The 15,040-nt window shown below is 58.7% G+C and overlaps 2 protein-coding genes across 13 annotated transcripts; one reads left to right on the top strand and one right to left on the bottom strand.

The window, feature by feature from the left end:
* Positions 1–5,141: 5,141 nt before the first annotated feature.
* Positions 5,142–7,216, top strand: Smim29 (small integral membrane protein 29). Of its 2 annotated transcripts, none has more exons than XM_076558345.1 (5): positions 5,142–5,238; positions 6,131–6,255; positions 6,476–6,501; positions 6,675–6,780; positions 6,901–7,216. In XM_076558345.1, exons 2-5 carry the CDS (start codon positions 6,205–6,207, stop codon positions 6,964–6,966), a joined length of 249 nt encoding a protein of 82 aa, XP_076414460.1. In that variant the 5' UTR covers positions 5,142–5,238; positions 6,131–6,204; the 3' UTR covers positions 6,967–7,216. The 2 variants fall into 2 exon arrangements, with proteins under 2 accessions (XP_076414460.1, XP_006983196.1); XM_006983134.4 differs by having other exon boundaries at positions 6,131–6,315.
* Positions 7,217–7,307: 91 nt separating this feature from the next.
* Positions 7,308–14,406, bottom strand: Hmga1 (high mobility group AT-hook 1). 11 transcript variants are annotated; one of them, XM_076558338.1, is made up of 6 exons: positions 14,247–14,399; positions 13,887–14,001; positions 11,136–11,311; positions 9,979–10,062; positions 9,454–9,504; positions 7,308–8,516 (listed from the first exon to the last, which is right to left on the bottom strand). In XM_076558338.1, exons 3-6 carry the CDS (start codon positions 11,268–11,270, stop codon positions 8,463–8,465), a joined length of 324 nt encoding a protein of 107 aa, XP_076414453.1. In that variant the 5' UTR covers positions 11,271–11,311; positions 13,887–14,001; positions 14,247–14,399; the 3' UTR covers positions 7,308–8,462. The 11 variants fall into 11 exon arrangements, with proteins under 11 accessions (XP_076414453.1, XP_076414457.1, XP_076414452.1 ...); XM_076558342.1 differs by lacking the exon at positions 13,887–14,001 and having other exon boundaries at positions 11,169–11,311; positions 14,247–14,406; XM_076558337.1 differs by lacking the exon at positions 13,887–14,001 and having other exon boundaries at positions 14,247–14,405.
* Positions 14,407–15,040: the final 634 nt, after the last annotated feature.

Here is a 15,040-nt window from a genome sequence, read left to right as displayed (position 1 = left end):
GGGTGAGGCCCCCCCCTCCTTTGGCTGCTCAGTCCCTTCGGTGGCTGGGGCCGTTCCGTGTCCCGGGACCCCTGCAGTTCTCCAGGTGCACTGGGCTCCAGCACAGAGCTCCTGCCGACATGCTCCATGCCCCACTTTGGGAAACCATCTCAGATCTTCGCCTCTAAACTGGACTGTGTCCCCTTGGACATGACCCCATTCTGAAGGTGCTTTCAGAGAATAGAGTCCCTCCCCACAGCTGAATGTTGCAAAGGGTTCTTGGGAAATTTGGGCTAGAGAATACAAAGCCAAATGGCACCGTTTTTTTGTTTGTTTTGTTTTTCTTTTTTTTTCCCCCCAAGACAGGGTTTCTCTGTGTAGCCCTGGCTGTCCTGAAACTCGATCTATAGACCAGGCTGGCCTCAAACTCAGAGATCCACCTGCCTCTGCCTCCTGGAGTCCTGGGATTAAAGGTGTGCACCGCCACCGCCACCGCCACCGCCACCACCAGGCACCAAATGGTATCTTGAAAACGCAGTAGATGGGATGTGTGCCCAGCAACAGTCACCCTATCCCTCTTAGTGCCTCCCAGTACACACACACACACACACACACACACACACACACACACACACACACACACACACACACAGCTTTCCCAGCAGCACCTTGGTGCAGAAAGCTGCCCTGGAGAAGGGAGGAGACCGTGGAGTAAGAGGCCTCCACTATGGGCGGGTGGAGCAGGGTTGGGGGTAAGGATGCCACAGACACATGCAGCCTCCTTAGCTGGAGGAACATGGCTACAAGCCCAGGCGTGGGTAGATGTCCAGGCCACATAGACAGGCTTTAGCCCACCGACCCTTTACCCCCAGAGTGGGGTAAAGACCTGAAGCCAACCCTTGTGCCTAGACCGTACTGTTCCCCAGCAGGGCTACAGTTTGCTCAGTGTTTTGTAATATTGGAGCTCCTAACTCTAGAACAACCAATGATAGGATGAAGGGGTAGCCAACCGGACATGGATGCATACACTGGGAATTCATTCAGGAAGATCAGGTGTTCAAGGCCATGTTTGGCTACATAATGAGTTTGAGGCTATCCTGGGCTACATGCAGTCCTAATTTCATTTTGTTTTTGTTTTTTTTTTTGTTTTCTGTTTGTTTGTTTGTTTGTTTGTTGAGACTGAGTTTCTCTGTGTAGCTTTGCACCTTTCCTGGAACTCACTCTGTAGCCCAGGCTGACCTCAGACTCACAGAGATCCGCCTGTCTCTGCCTCTGGAGTGTTGGGATTAAAGGCGTGCACCACCACCACCTTGCAGCTTTTTTGTTTGTTTCTTTTTTTTGGGGGGGGGGTGCTATCCTAATTTCAAACAAAGCAAAAAACAAAGACAACAAAAAAATCTAGCCAGGCATGGTACAGCAAGCCTGTAATTCCAGTACTTGAGAAGCTGAGACAGGAGAGCACGGATTCACAGGTGGCCTGGGTGACACAGGAAGACTCAGTTACTACTACTACTACTACTAACAATCCTAATTTTATTTTATTTTATTTATTTATTTATTTATTTATTTATTTATTTATTTACTTATTTTGGTTTTTCAAGACAGGGTTTCTCTATGTAGCTTTGCGCCTTTCCTGGAACTCACTTGGTAGCCCAGGCTGGCCTGGAACTCACAGAGATCTGCCTGCCTCTGCCTCCCAAGTGCTGGGATTAAAGGCGTGCGCCACCACCACCCGGCAACAATCCTAATTTTAAAACAAAAAGGGGGGGACTGGGGAGATGGCTGTCAGTACTCTGTGCAAGCTGCACATAGACCCGAGTTCCATCTGTAGCATCCATGTGACACACCCACCTGTGGTCCATCCTTGTAATCTGAGCAGAGGGGTTTTGCTCACTGTCTGGCCAGCCCAGCCTATGGTGAGCTCCAGGCCAGTGAGAGATGCTGTCTAAAAAACACAGCTCCTAGAGCCCTTCACCAGAGGCTGTCCTCTGGCTTCCTTCCACACGTGCACACGTACCTGTATGCAAAAGAATAGTGGGCATCAGCCTGCCTGTGGAGCTGAGTGACAGGTGATGTGAGCCACTTGCTGTGGATGCTAGGAACCCACTGACCTGGGTTCTCTGCAAGAGCTGTGTCTGCTCTGAACAGCTGGACCATCTCTCTAGTCGTCCCCCCCCCTTTTTTTCTCTTTTCTTTCTTTCTCTTTTTCTTTATGAGACAAGATCTTTCTATGTAGCCCTGGCTGTCTTAGAACTCACTCTGTAGATCAAGCTGGCCTCAAACTCACAGAGATCCTCCTGCCTCTGCTTCCCAAGTGCTGGGATTAACGGTGTATATATGCCACAAAGCCTGGCTTTTTTATTGTTACTAGATCACACACACACCCATGCTGTAGATACAGACTAAGACCTGTCTCCAAAAGCCTGTATTCCTCGACCTTCTTTGTCTTGATTTTTCAAACATGAAACACAGGTCAGTTCTGGGCAGTTTTCAGTTAAAGATATTTTTTATTATGAGCTGGTTTATTTTCCAGCTTCTTTGCAATACCTCCAATTTTTTCTTTTGTTTACTTATTTGAGACAGGGTTTCTCTATGTTGCCCTGGCTGTCCTAGAACTCTATGTAGACCAAGCTAGCTTCAAGCTCCCAGAGATCCGCCTGCTTCTGTCTCTGCCTCCTGAAAGCTGGGGACTAAATATGTATGCCAACATGCCCGGCTCCTCCAAGTATTTTTAAATGGTTTTGGGGGGCTGCTGGGGATGATGGAACACAGGACCTCACATACCCTAAGAAAGTACCACGTACTGAGCTTCAACCCTGGCCCCTAAAGCGCATGTAAGGGATGCCTACCGCTCACCACCTCTGCCTTCCGGGCCTGGACCTTGCCGAGCTTTGTTGTGGAATGCAGTCATGTCTCCTGGTAACAGCCCAACCTTCCTGGCTTTCTGGTTTATTTGGCAAGTATGGTAAAAAGGGCACAGAGTGGGTAGGGCCTTGGATGTTGTCATACAAACCCCGACACTGACCTCAGATGGCAGCCTGGGTAGGGAGCAGGGCTGGGATGTCCCTCAGTGGCAGGGTGCTCATGGGAGGTACCTGAAGCATGTATCAGGCCTGGTTTGATCCTTAGCAACACCACACACATTGTGCTTTCCAGACATGTGGATGTTTAACTGCAGCTGGGCCTGTGGGGCATGGCTGTAATTATAGCATGCTGTAGGTGGATGCAGAAGGCTGGAGATTTTGAGGATAACAGCCTCAGTGAAACCTCCCAAGGATCGACAAACTGGGTATGTGGACGACCAAGGGGGCCCCTAATCTCATGCTTGCTCTGACATCCCTGAGGGTCTGACAGAAGCCTAAGGTGTCTTGTCTCTTTGCTGAAGGTGGCAGCAGATGCCTGGGACCTCCATGGAGATTGAGGGATTTCTTTGAGTCTTTCCCTTTGCTTGATCATCCCCAGTCAGGGTGGTGTCTGAGGCAAGAGCTTGTCCAGGTTCCCATCTACCCCATGCTTCCTGTTGGGGCGGCCTCTGCGCTGGACCTGCCCTCCTCATGCAGTCTTCTCTAGAAAGGAGGGTCAGAGGAAATCCAGGCCCAGCCAGCCAGAGCAACTCACTCACAACACCCTTGCCAGGCAGGAAGTAGGAAGTGAACTTACTTCTGGGCACCCCACAGCTGCCCTTGGGGTTCCTCTGCAAGAATAGGGCACCTAGCCATGCAGCGGTGGCGCACGCCTTTAATCCCAGCACTTGGGAGGCAGAGACAGAGGCAGGCGGATCTCTGTGAGTTCGAGTCCAGCATGGTCTACAGATTGAGTTCCAGGACAGGCACCAAAACGACACAGAGAAACCCTGTCTCGAAAAACCAAAAAGGGGGGGGGGGCACCTAGGCTGTCCCTTGTCCTCATTACCACCTGGTGATCCAGGAGGCTTCAGCCTGTTTGACTGCCACCAGTTTTAGATGGCTTTCAACCCAGGCTGGAGTCTTCCAATCACCTGCCACTCTGAGTGGGGGGAAGAGGTCTAATGCAGAACTGTATGCATACATACATAAACTATAATACACACAGAATAAGTGTAGGTTCGCATACAGTAAACACACATCCTGTCGGTGTGGTGCCAGAGGCCTTTAATCCCAACGCTGGCAGGTGGAAAGGAGGTGGGGGAGAGGGAGGGGAGAGGGAGGGAGGTGAGGAGAAGTGGTGGGAGAGGGAGAAGGAGAGCTGGCTCAGTTGGCAGAATGCTTGGCTAGCATTCCGGAAGCCTGTAGTTCCAGCGTTCAGGTGGTGACCTGAAGGCAAGAGGATCTGGAGTTCAAGACTAGTCTGGGCTGCATGAGGCAGACGGGCATGGCGACACATGCCCACCCAACACCCGGGAGGCTCACAAAAATCACATGGTTGTCCTGAGCTACACAGCGAGTTTTAAGCCAGCCAGGGATGACGCACAGTGAGATTTTGTCACAGATCATCCCCCCAAAGAATAGAAAGTTGAATCCCATCCATTTTTAAAAAGATTTCTGTGTGTTTTGCCTGTACCACCCGCTTGTTCGCGGAGGTTAGAAGAGGGCGTTGGATCTCTGGAAATGGTTGTGTGCCTCTCACGGGTGCTGGGAACCTAACTGGGGCCCTCTGTAAGCGCGGTACGTGCTCTTAACCGCTGAGCCATCCCTCCAGCCCAAACTTGATCTTACTCAGATTTCCCCAATCTGAGTAACTGTAATGATCAGACCATGACAGTATGGACCCGAGCTTACCAAGTGCCCGTGACCCAAACAAGCGGCACCTCGCTGCTCTACCCCCCCCGCCCCCCAAGCCGGAAAGAGCTCAGAGGAGCTTAACATTCGCGCTACAGGATGTGCGGACTCCAGTCCCACGCCATCATTTCAGCTTCACACCCCCAGCTTCGCAGACGTGGGGACAGAAAGGAGGGAGGCCCTCGCCCGAGCACCCGGACACAGCCCAGCACGCCAGCTCTCGCAGAGACCGGGTCGCCGGGATTCTGCGGTGACCACGGGGCGCCTGGGTGCAGCCCGCAAAGCGCGCCGCCCGGCAACCTTCCCGCTGCGCGGCCCTCTGCCGCCCCCTGCTGCCGTGGCGTAGACACTGCAGGCCCGCCTACCCGCCTCCGGATTGGCCACTACAAGTCTCGGGCGCCGAGGCCCCGCCTCCTCTCCGGGTTCTTTGATCACGCGCCGGAGGGCTCTTCCGGGGCCGGAGCCAACCCACGGTGTTGCTGTCAGGGCTGCACGGCGGGAGGTAAGGCATGGCCGGGCTGGATGGGCTGCAGCGCGCCAGCACCCGGCAGCTCGGGGTGCCGGGGTGCCAAGGTGCCCAGGCGGGCAGCGACCCCTCGGCATGCTCCAGGTTCCCCCGACCCCAAGCCCCGAGCCTCCCAGCGCCGTGGGAACCACCTTCTGCCAGCCGTGGCAGGCCGGCATCCTAAGATCGGCCTCATACCCTTCCGGCTCTGGCCCCCTCGGCCTGCGGCTCGCGACTGGGAACTGGCAAAACTGGCCCACGGATCTGGGGCAGTTAGCCCGTACCTCTTCCGGGACAGGAACTTGGGCCATCTCAGTGCCGCCGCCCAGGATTATCGTTTCTGTCGATGGGGGCCATCCTTTCCACCTCTGCCTGTCAGCCCTGGCAGGGAGGGGAGGGACGTGGGAGGAGCCCCGGGTGTACTAGAGGCAGGTGACATCATCTAGGAGATGATGTCCATCTCTACCGTGTCCACACTGGTACCTGAGACCGATGCTGAGGACGGTGTCTAACGCTACATCAGGGACAAGGAGGGTGTAGAACCCAGGCCTGAAGCTTAGGATTCTGTAGCGTGGGAACAGAGCCAGGACGCCGTCACCGCCGTGCAGGGCCCTCCTATTTCTCTTCCATTTAGCCTTGCAACTACAAATGTCTAGCAGGCATCTGAGCTGGGCCACACCCTCATGTGTGCATAAGCGCCGGGCAGGAAGCAGGCTGGCCTGGCTGGGATCTGGGCCCTACCCTTGGTGCTCAGAGCCTTGGTTACCTGGGTGTCTCATCCCAGTGTTTGGCCTTAAGTGTTACCCGACTTCCACTCCAGCTTCGGGGAAGGATGCAAACCTGCTTGTCACTATAGGTATAACTGGTAACCTCCCTTCTTTCTCCCCAGGGAGCCCAGGGGAGGCGCCCTCCCGAGGCCACCGTTGCTCATGCAGACCACTCAGCCATCTGGCTACCGATGTCATGAGTAACACGACAGTGCCCAATGCCCCCCAGGCCAACAGCGACTCCATGGTGGGCTATGTGTTGGGGCCTTTCTTCCTCATCACCCTGGTCGGGGTGGTGGTGGCTGTGGTAAGGAGCCCCACACGTCAGATGTGGCTAAAGCAACTTCTGGGTGGGCCTGGCCTGGTGCCCACAGCATCTCAGCTGTTCTTTAAGGGTGTGGAAGTGGGTCCTCAGGATGGGCCATACTGACCTCCCCAGCCTCCACAGTCCCGTGTCTCTGTTACAGGTAATGTATGTGCAGAAGAAAAAGCGGTGAGTGTCCTAACCCGCCCCCCCCCCATGCTGTGCCCTCTACCCTAGCTGTCACTGGAGAGGCCCTTTTATGGCTCAGTGGTATCTCTGGCTTGAGGGAGGGGAGCAGACACCAAATTCGAGTGTCTGAGCAGGGTTGGGGCTGGGCTGAGCCTTGCCCTCCCGTTCCCCAGGGTGGACCGGCTTCGCCATCACCTGCTTCCCATGTACAGCTATGACCCCGCAGAAGAGCTCCACGAGGCTGAGCAGGAGCTGCTGTCCGACGTGGGTGACCCCAAGGTGAGCATTCTGGATCATACTTCAGCTGGAGACCATTCTGCCCTCGCTGGACCAGCCGGGTACCCCTGACACACTCGGCGACAGGGTGGCTGGAGCTGCATGCTCTTCTCTTCCCCCCAGGTGGTACATGGCTGGCAGAGCAGCTACCAGCACAAGCGAGTGCCCCTGCTCGACATCAAGACGTGACTTGCTGTCCACCCAGATAGGTACAGGGGTGTGCATTCTCAGAACGCCCTCAGCCGGCCCCAAGCCTACCAAGCACGGATGGGTTTTTCCTCGCGGAGTGGGTGGCTAGGTGACAGCTTTGCTTTCTCTAGTCCGCTTGGACCTTGGGCGCAACCCAAGAGGCCTCTGGAGTCGTTCCCATGGCGACAGGCCCAGATGTATAGTATCCAGTGTACATATTTTGTAAATAAACTTTTGTGGCTCCCAGTTACCCTTGCTGAGTGTGGGTAGGGGCCGCTGCTTGTAGCATCCGTTACCCCGACTGCTTTATGCCCTGCTTGCCCGACACACCAGAAACTCAGTCCAGAAAAGGCTATTTTTTTATTCAAGTAACTGCAAATAGGAAACCCAGAGGGGAGCCCCAGGCCGGGACAAACACTGGCCACCCCTCCCCCACAGAACAAGGGGAGAAGGCGGGCCTATACCCTTTTCCCATCAAAATGGGCCCCCTCCTCACTCAGCTGCAGCATCCAAGGGGCAGCAGGGCCCCATTGTCCCTGGTGTGGGGTGGTTGGTAACCGGCCTGCTGCGCCCCAGCCCCCCTTTCCCCTAGAGTGTCTTGGGGAGAATGCAGGCAGAATGGGAGGATGAACTTTTGGTGCTGGTAGCAGCAGCAATGGTGGGTGTCTAAGAATGAACACTGAACAAAAAAAAAAAACAACACAGCTGTCCAGAGGTAGTTTGTGAACAGAGGAAAAGATGGAACCAGAACCTTGGGGGGCAGGGAGGAGGGGGGGGGAGGCAAGGCTGGCTCCTTAGTGCCCTACTGGAGGAAGGGAAGCAGCCTAGAGTGGGGGTGGGGGGGGTGAGTTAGTGCCCCATCTGCCTTAAGTGGGTGCCAGAGAATAGGACCCCACCCTGGAGGTGGGTGGGGACTCCCATGTCACTGCATTGGGTCCCAGGGGAGAACAAGGTGGGTGGGGCCATCGTGCCCTACTTCCTGTAGTTCAAGGGGCTTTAGCCAACCTAGTGCAGGGTCTGGGTCAGGTGGAGCAGAAGCGACTGAGAACCCCACCTGGGACAGTTTGGTGGGGCATGCTGGGATCCAAGCATCCCCGCACCTACTGCAGCCAGGTCAGCCAGTGGGGCTTGTCAGAAGCGAGACGGGCTGGGGCCCTTTAAGGCCGGGGAATGCTCCCAGGACCCTCTACAAGGAAGCCAGGAAGAGCAGAGCGGAAGGGACCTGCAAGACAGCCTAGAGAGCCGTGTCGCTAAGGGAGATGCGCAGCAGGACGGGCTGCGGCTAAACGGGAAGTCAGCCTTGTCGGGAGAGGGCAGGTGTGCTGGGGAGGAGGGCACAGGGACTGAGCCAAATCCTGCTCCTGGGGGGCCGCAGAGCCTGCAGCTGGTGCGGTAGTGTGCCGTGGGGGGGGGGGGGGGCCTGGAAGCGGGGCTTCCAGTCCCGGGGGGGAAGGCTGCTCCTCTGATGGCCAAGGAGCAGGCGGCACTGTGCGTGGTCACTGCTCCTCCTCCGAGGACTCCTGGGAGATGCCCCCCTCTTCCTCCTTCTCCTGTGGGAGGGCAGAACAACTCTGGGCCTGGCCCTCCTTCTCCGCCAACACCCCTCCCTCCCAGGCTCTCCTCTGCAGAAGGGGATGAGTCAGGGCTGAGTGTGTGGGTGACTCAGCAACCTCCACGCTGCTTTCATTCATAAAAATGAAGGATTTAAAGGGAGGAGAAAAACCACACAGTTGTTCTCTCGCACAGCAGCTCTCACACTGGCCAGCCCAGGCACCCAGCCCAGGCCTGTGCTGAGGAAGTGGCAAGCTCTCCAGGGAGGGGGCTGATGGGCAAGAGACGAACGACAGGGGGCGAGCCACTAGGTGGCGTAGGGCAGGTGTGGGGCTGTTGCAGGCAAGGCCTGGGGTGGCCAATGGCTGACCTGTGAGCCAGGGCAGGAAGGAAGTGTGTACCCCAGGGGCTCACTCACTGGACCGGAATGTTGGGACACCACAGGGCCCACAGTGCCAGGCAAACTCCAAAACAACTAGTTTCCTGTTACTCATTCCTGGGGGCTAGCCAGCAGCCCCCCCCCCCCAGCCCCTTCACTAAGGGGTGGCTCTGCTCAAGGAATGACCTTGCCTTGGACAGCTTGGAAACAGGGTGAAGACCACAGTATCCTAGAGGCAGGGGGTCCCCCGCAGTAGCCCCCACTCAGGAAGGGGCCCGTAGGACATGCTTCCCTGTCCAGATCTGCACTTCCTGGTATTTCCCTGAGGGTCCTAATAAGGGGGGTAATGTGGGCACAGGGCACTTTCTGAGGGCCAAAGCATACCTCCCACAGCGGGTACCTGACATCAGGAATTATTTTCTGGAGACAAGGGATCTTCTAACGCAGATGACCCAAACTCATGTAACAAGGTTCATGCACGCTCAACCAACATCCCTGGCCGCACTGGGGACATTCTTAACATTGCCCCCCCACCACAGGCCCCATAGAGAACCTACCAGTTTCTTGGGTCTGCCCCTTGGTTTCCTCCCTGGAGCTGTGGTAGTTTTCTAGAATCAGAAAAAACAACTCTAAGTCCAAAGTATTCAACAGACTCCAGAGGGCAATGGCAGCGGCTCCGGGCAGCCCAGGACCACCGGCAGGTCCACCCAAGTCCAGCTGCGGATGACTGGCCAACCCACGCCCCCACATCCAACATACACACCCCCCTACTCCCTCCTCCACAAGTGACTCAGAGGATATGAGTCGTGTGTTAAAAAAAATAATGAAATAAAAACAAAGACAACTTTTTGGAAAGCCCGATGCCACTGTGACTCTGGCCCCCTGCATGCTGGTGTCCTCAGGATGGACGGGGACAGCCCCAGCCCAGAGCTGGCACAGGCCTTCACGCTCACTGTCTTGATTTCTCCAGACCTAAAGGGTTAGACCTCCCAACTTGGTTTCCCCCCAGTCCTGGGCACCCCGCTTTCTCCACAGACAGCCCCGCCGCGGGACGCGGACGGCGCCATGGAGAAGAGCCTCACCCGCGTCTTGGCGGCCCCCTTGTTTTTGCTTCCCTTCGGTCGGCCCCGAGGTCTCTTCGGTGTTGGCACTTCACTGGGCTCCTTCTGCAAAGACGTGTGGCCGTCAGGGACATGCGGACGGCCAAGCTGTGCCCCTAAGACGCTACCCCAGCCTGGGCGTCCACAGAAGCCCCGAGGACTCCAAACTTGCCCGACCGTCGCCCAGCCCCTGGCCCCCACCCTCTCAAGTTCTCAGATCAAAGAGAGATAAGAAGTCAACAGGAAAGCCAGTGTCCAGCACTGGCCACCACTGCAGCTACTACCCCTCCTGTCTTAGACAGGAGGGCCCTCTCCAGGAGACAAGCTACACCCAGACCCGACCTCTGCTCAGCCCAAGCCAGAATACAAGGTTGTGCTTTAAGCCAGGCATGGGGGCTCCCACCTATAATCAATGTCAGCACCCAAGAATCTGAGCCAGGAGTACAGTGAATGAGGCCATCCTGGGCCACCAAACTGCCTCAGACAAAACCAAAGCCAGCCTTGGTCCAGCACTCAGATGCAAAGCAGAGGGTGCGGCCGGGTGCTGGCCTCAAGGCCTAGTCCCTGCGCTTGCTCTGGAGACTCACCCACCTCTACTGGGAGACAGCCGAGAGATCCAGTGCAGAGCCAGGCAGGTGGCACAGCCCACAGCCTGCTGGCCACCCTTCCCAAGGGCCTCACACAGACAACCCCCCCACCCCCACTCTTTCCCAGCAGACAGCAATGGAGAGTGAGGATGCAGAAACCCGACAAGTGTGCGATTATGTGTTTAAAACTGTGTCCAGCTACAGGCCGGGGAAGAGCCAGGCTCCCGTCTCCATTCTGGGCAGGGCAAAAATAACCAAATATTTTAAGGCAGGGCCTGACCTTCCTGACCCTCCTGCCTGTGCCTCACACCTGCCTCCACTCTCCGGGGTGGATGTTAAGGATGTGAGGACGGGTGGCCCGCCATACTGTGACGCTTGACGCCGATTCCTGTGACAGTTCTCCAGGGCCATCTTGAATGCTTTGGGCAATGAGCACACACGGGATGGGAAACGCGCAGTTGGGTCCCCTCCCTGGACGGTCACACCCTGCTGCAGTGCCAGGTGCCTCCCTAGCCCAAGAGGAAAGAAAGCAAGGCTGCTTTAGTCACCCACCTGACTCCCTACCAGCGCCGTCCCAGGACTCACCGGAGGCTGCTTGCGCGGCCTGCCCCGGCCTCGCTTCTCCGTCCCGTCCTTCTCCTGCTTGGAGGCCAAAGGCTGGCTGGACTTTGAGCTGGACTCGCTCATCTTCCCTCTCTATGGGGCAGTAAGGGGACCTGGCTGTGATGCTGAGAGACAAAGTGTGGTCAGTTAACACAAGGGCTGCCACCACTGCCCCACACTACCCGTCACCATCCCAAGGCACACTGCAAGGAGGCCACGGTGGCGGAGAAGGCCCCTCTCCAGCACCCTGCCGGGGCGGCAAGCTGAGGTGGCTCCTCACAGCCACCCCCACCCCCAGCCAGCTGCTGCATCTGGAAGGGAAGACCCTGCCCACCATCCTGCCAATGGCTACACCCAGCAGGTCCAAGCCTGAGAACCGGAACAAATGCCAGAGCCCATCACATCCCCAAGATCCAGAGATGGTGGCAATGGACGGAGGTGGAGGGGGGAGCTGAGGGTGTCCTTGAGTTCCTGGACTTGCTCTGACAGCAACTTGTGGAAGAGTAGATTCTCAAATAGACCCTTCCAAAGCCTGACTCCCCAGGTCCAGGACGACACCCCATGTGCGTGCATGTGTGCATGCGTGCCTGTGTGTGAGAGGGAGCCAGAGCCACAAAGAGGGCCTGCAGCCTGTCCTTAGGGTCAAACAAGACAGCTAGCAATCCTTCTTCTAGTCACGACAAGTTCCAGTCACTGGCCCAGGACACTCCACTCCGTACTTCGGCAGGGACCACACAGCCTGTCCTCGACGAGGGCAGAAGCCAGTGGAGGGACAGGGACCAGGCGTCAGTCTCAGCACCACACTGGTGCTGTGAGGACCAGGCTTCTTCCTTCTGAGTTAACTGAGGTTGCTCCTAGTGCCAATGCTTGGTGGGCGGTGTGCTCTTATCATGGAAGCTGTGCCCCCAACCCCCTTTTCAGATTTTTGAGGCAACGGCTAATTCTGACCCAATGACAGGAAAACATTTTGGAAACTTGTGATTTTGAAAACACTTAACGGTTGCTAATCCTCAAGCATCAAGAAGAGACTCTCCAGATGGTAGAACTCTGCTAATTATTCTATTACAATATCTCAAACTTGAGACCCCTTTAAAGAGGGTGGCTGGGCCAGCGTCATCATTAGTGGCTCGGTCTGTTCTCTAATTACAGGCCGTGATTAGAATCTTACATTGCACCACAGGTCTCCTGCAAACCAAACATCAAAATTAATCAGCTAAATGAGCGCTGACCTCACAGAGGTCTGCCGGAGGCCCTTCAGAGGGGGGTCGCGGGGGAAAGCCAGTCCCAACCCCGAGACCGTGGGCCCAGCCTGCCTGGAGACCCTGGCCCGCCTCCCCGGACACTGTTGGGCCACCCGGTGCCTCCCCAATCCTTACCGTTAGGGAGGGCCTCTTTAACCACCTGCTCCCCCCGCCCCCCACTGAATTAAGAGTTCGGAGTCGCTGTCCAGTGAGGTCAAGAAAACACTCATCTCTTCCACCTGTTTCTGACCATCAGGGAGGTGGCTCGCACAAGCCACCCTTAGGGGCTCCAGCCCGTCTTCTCACAGGGGTGCACACACTGTGGCCCTTCAGTGTTTACGGAACTATGCAGGAATAACCAGCGGAATAATATCCTGGCAGGTCCGCAGCTAGTTTTTGTTTTGTTTTGTTTCTTCAATAGCTCAGAGAAGACCCAGGAGTGGCCCAAGGTCACACAGCAACTTGGTAAAATGGAGTGGGTCCTTGCGGAGTGCTCACAAACCGACACTGTTTACTAGGAGAGGCAGGGTAAGGCCCTGGCGCCCTCTCCTCCAGACCCAGGGTGCCTCCGCCAGTGTCCCGGCCTGGCGGTTGTAGGCCGGCGGTCTGAGCGCTGGGGCGAGGGGGAGGGGCGCAGGCCCTGCAGGCGCGGGAAACGGCGCACCCCGACCACATGCACCGCCACGCGGGTGCGCCCGGCCCCACTTCCTGCCAGAGGGGGCACCCAAGCCCGCCTTGGGGGCAGGAAACCTGGTGCGAGTTGGAGGAAGAAAAACCCCCTCCTCCCAACCCGAAAACCAAAACCCCAGCGGGGGAAAAAAAAAAACAGAAACGGGGAGTCAAAGGGACTAGTTCTAACAGAACCCGGCAAAGCAGAGGAACCAGTTTGTAGGGGCGGAGGGCAGGCCCGGCCCCGCGGGCTGAAGAGGCGCGGGGCAGGGCCAAAGGTGTGTGTGGGTGAAGCCCCGAAACCCAGGCCCTCACGATCCGGCCTCGTCCACGCAGAGCACTACCCTGGGAAAGGCCGAGCAAAGGCCAGAGAGGAATCGCGGGGCACCGGGCCCCTCCCCCGCACTTCTAGAACTTCCCCGGCCGAGGGGGGTGCTCGCCCACCTCCCGCCGCTGCGCAGCGCGCGCCCCTCCCCGAGGCCGGGCTCGCCGAGCGCGAGGTGCACGGGCGCCGCCGGGTGCACAAGCGACGCTCGCCGCAGCCGCGCGCCCCCTCCCCCCCCCGCGCGTCGTTTCCCCCCCTCCTCGGGGTCTCCGCACCCCACGGGCGCGCGCGGGACGCCCTCGGCCTGGGGGCCGGAGGACGCGGCGCTCTGCGGAGTCCCCACCGCCCGGCCGCCCGCGCGCACAGTGCGGCCTCCCCTTTCCCGCGGCCCGCGCCAGCCCGGGGCCTGGGAATAAAGCGGGCAGCGCGCGCTGCAGGCCCCCCGGGCGCGCCGCGGACACTCACCGCGAGCTCGGCAGGCCGCCGGCGGGGCGCGCTCGGGGCTGCCGGGCGCGGCGGGGCTGGGCGCAGGGGACCGGCCTGGGCTGCTCCGCCGCCGCCGCCGGTCGCAAATGCGGATCTGAAACCGGGAGAGAGGGCAGAGGCGCTGAGACCGCTGCGTGCGCGCCGCCCGGGCCCCCGCCGGGGATGTGTGTCACATCCGAGCCGGGGCGAGGGAACACGGACGGATCCCGCTGCCCTGGAGGATGGCGAGGGGCAGCAGGAAGCTGGGCACGGCCCGTGCGCGGCCTCAATAAATAATAATGTGATTAGATTCTAGACCTAGAGGAAAAAAAGAAGCCACCCGAGCGGCGGCGAACTCACGCCTTCTTGGAGCCGCGCCAACACCAGAAATAGCCCCGACTCGGAGTCCCAATTAGAAGAGCGCAGCCCCGGCTCAGGGGAGCTTAAAAAGAGCGACCCAGGGGCAGGGGGGACGGGCCCGCCCGCGCCAGCCGTGTCACCGGGGGGCGGGGCCATGCAAATGAGCCCGGGGATTTAAAAGGGCGGCCGGCCGCCGCGGCCGCCGCGCGCGTGTGGGTTGCCGGTGCCGCGGAGGCTGCGCGCGCGGCCTTGCGCGGGGGCGCGCGCCGACGGCCCTCGTTTCTCACCGTCCCCCCGGGCGGGCGGGCAGGGGAGGAGCCAGCGGAGGTGGCAGCCTCCCTGCCGTCGCCGTGGGGTGCCAGGAACGCACCTCCGGGAGCCGTTGGTGGGCACCAGCCCCGCGGGGCGTGGGCCGGCGCTGGGGCCTGCGGGGCCTGGGGGGGGGGGGCTCCACGCGCGCGCCGCCCCACGTCCCCACGTCGACGGCCGCTCCTGACTCCCTCCCTCCCTCCCTCCCTCCCTCTGGCCAGCCCGGGGATGGCGTGTGCGTGTCTGCGGGCCACCCGGCCCGTGCCAGCACCCGTCGTGAAACTCAAACGTGCAGCCTGGCAGATGCCAACGGTTCAAGTGTAGTAACGGCTGGCACCCGGGGGCGGGCTTCGAGGGGGGCCGGGCGATCGCGATCGGCTGGCTCGCAGGTCCAGCGGAGTGGGGGAGCCCCGAGGTGACCTGCCGCGCGGGGTTCGGGGAGCACGCGGCCCCACTGGTGTCATCCCCCCCCCCCCGCCGTGACC

This window comes from Peromyscus maniculatus, chromosome 21 (genome assembly GCF_049852395.1).
Source record: "Peromyscus maniculatus bairdii isolate BWxNUB_F1_BW_parent chromosome 21, HU_Pman_BW_mat_3.1, whole genome shotgun sequence".
NCBI classification, from domain to species: domain Eukaryota; kingdom Metazoa; phylum Chordata; class Mammalia; order Rodentia; family Cricetidae; genus Peromyscus; species Peromyscus maniculatus.
Note: the sequence above shows the minus strand (reverse complement) of the source record. Positions and strands in the feature narration are given on the sequence as shown.

Excerpts from the sequence above, each read along its gene's own strand:
- Smim29 (XM_006983134.4), top strand. The coding sequence starts at position 6,205 with ATGAGTAACACGACAGTGCCCAATGCCCCCCAGGCCAACAGCGACTCC. Across the intron at positions 6,502-6,674 it reads TATGTGCAGAAGAAAAAGCG|GGTGGACCGGCTTCGCCATC; the intron begins GTGAGTGTCCTA and ends CCCGTTCCCCAG. Across the intron at positions 6,781-6,900 it reads CCGACGTGGGTGACCCCAAG|GTGGTACATGGCTGGCAGAG; the intron begins GTGAGCATTCTG and ends TCTTCCCCCCAG.
- Hmga1 (XM_076558337.1), bottom strand. The coding sequence starts at position 11,270 with ATGAGCGAGTCCAGCTCAAAGTCCAGCCAGCCTTTGGCCTCCAAGCAG. Across the intron at positions 10,063-11,135 it reads CGGCGCTGGTAGGGAGTCAG|AAGGAGCCCAGTGAAGTGCC; the intron begins GTGGGTGACTAA and ends ACGTCTTTGCAG. Across the intron at positions 9,505-9,978 it reads AGGGGGCCGCCAAGACGCGG|AAAACTACCACAGCTCCAGG; the intron begins GTGAGGCTCTTC and ends TTCTGATTCTAG.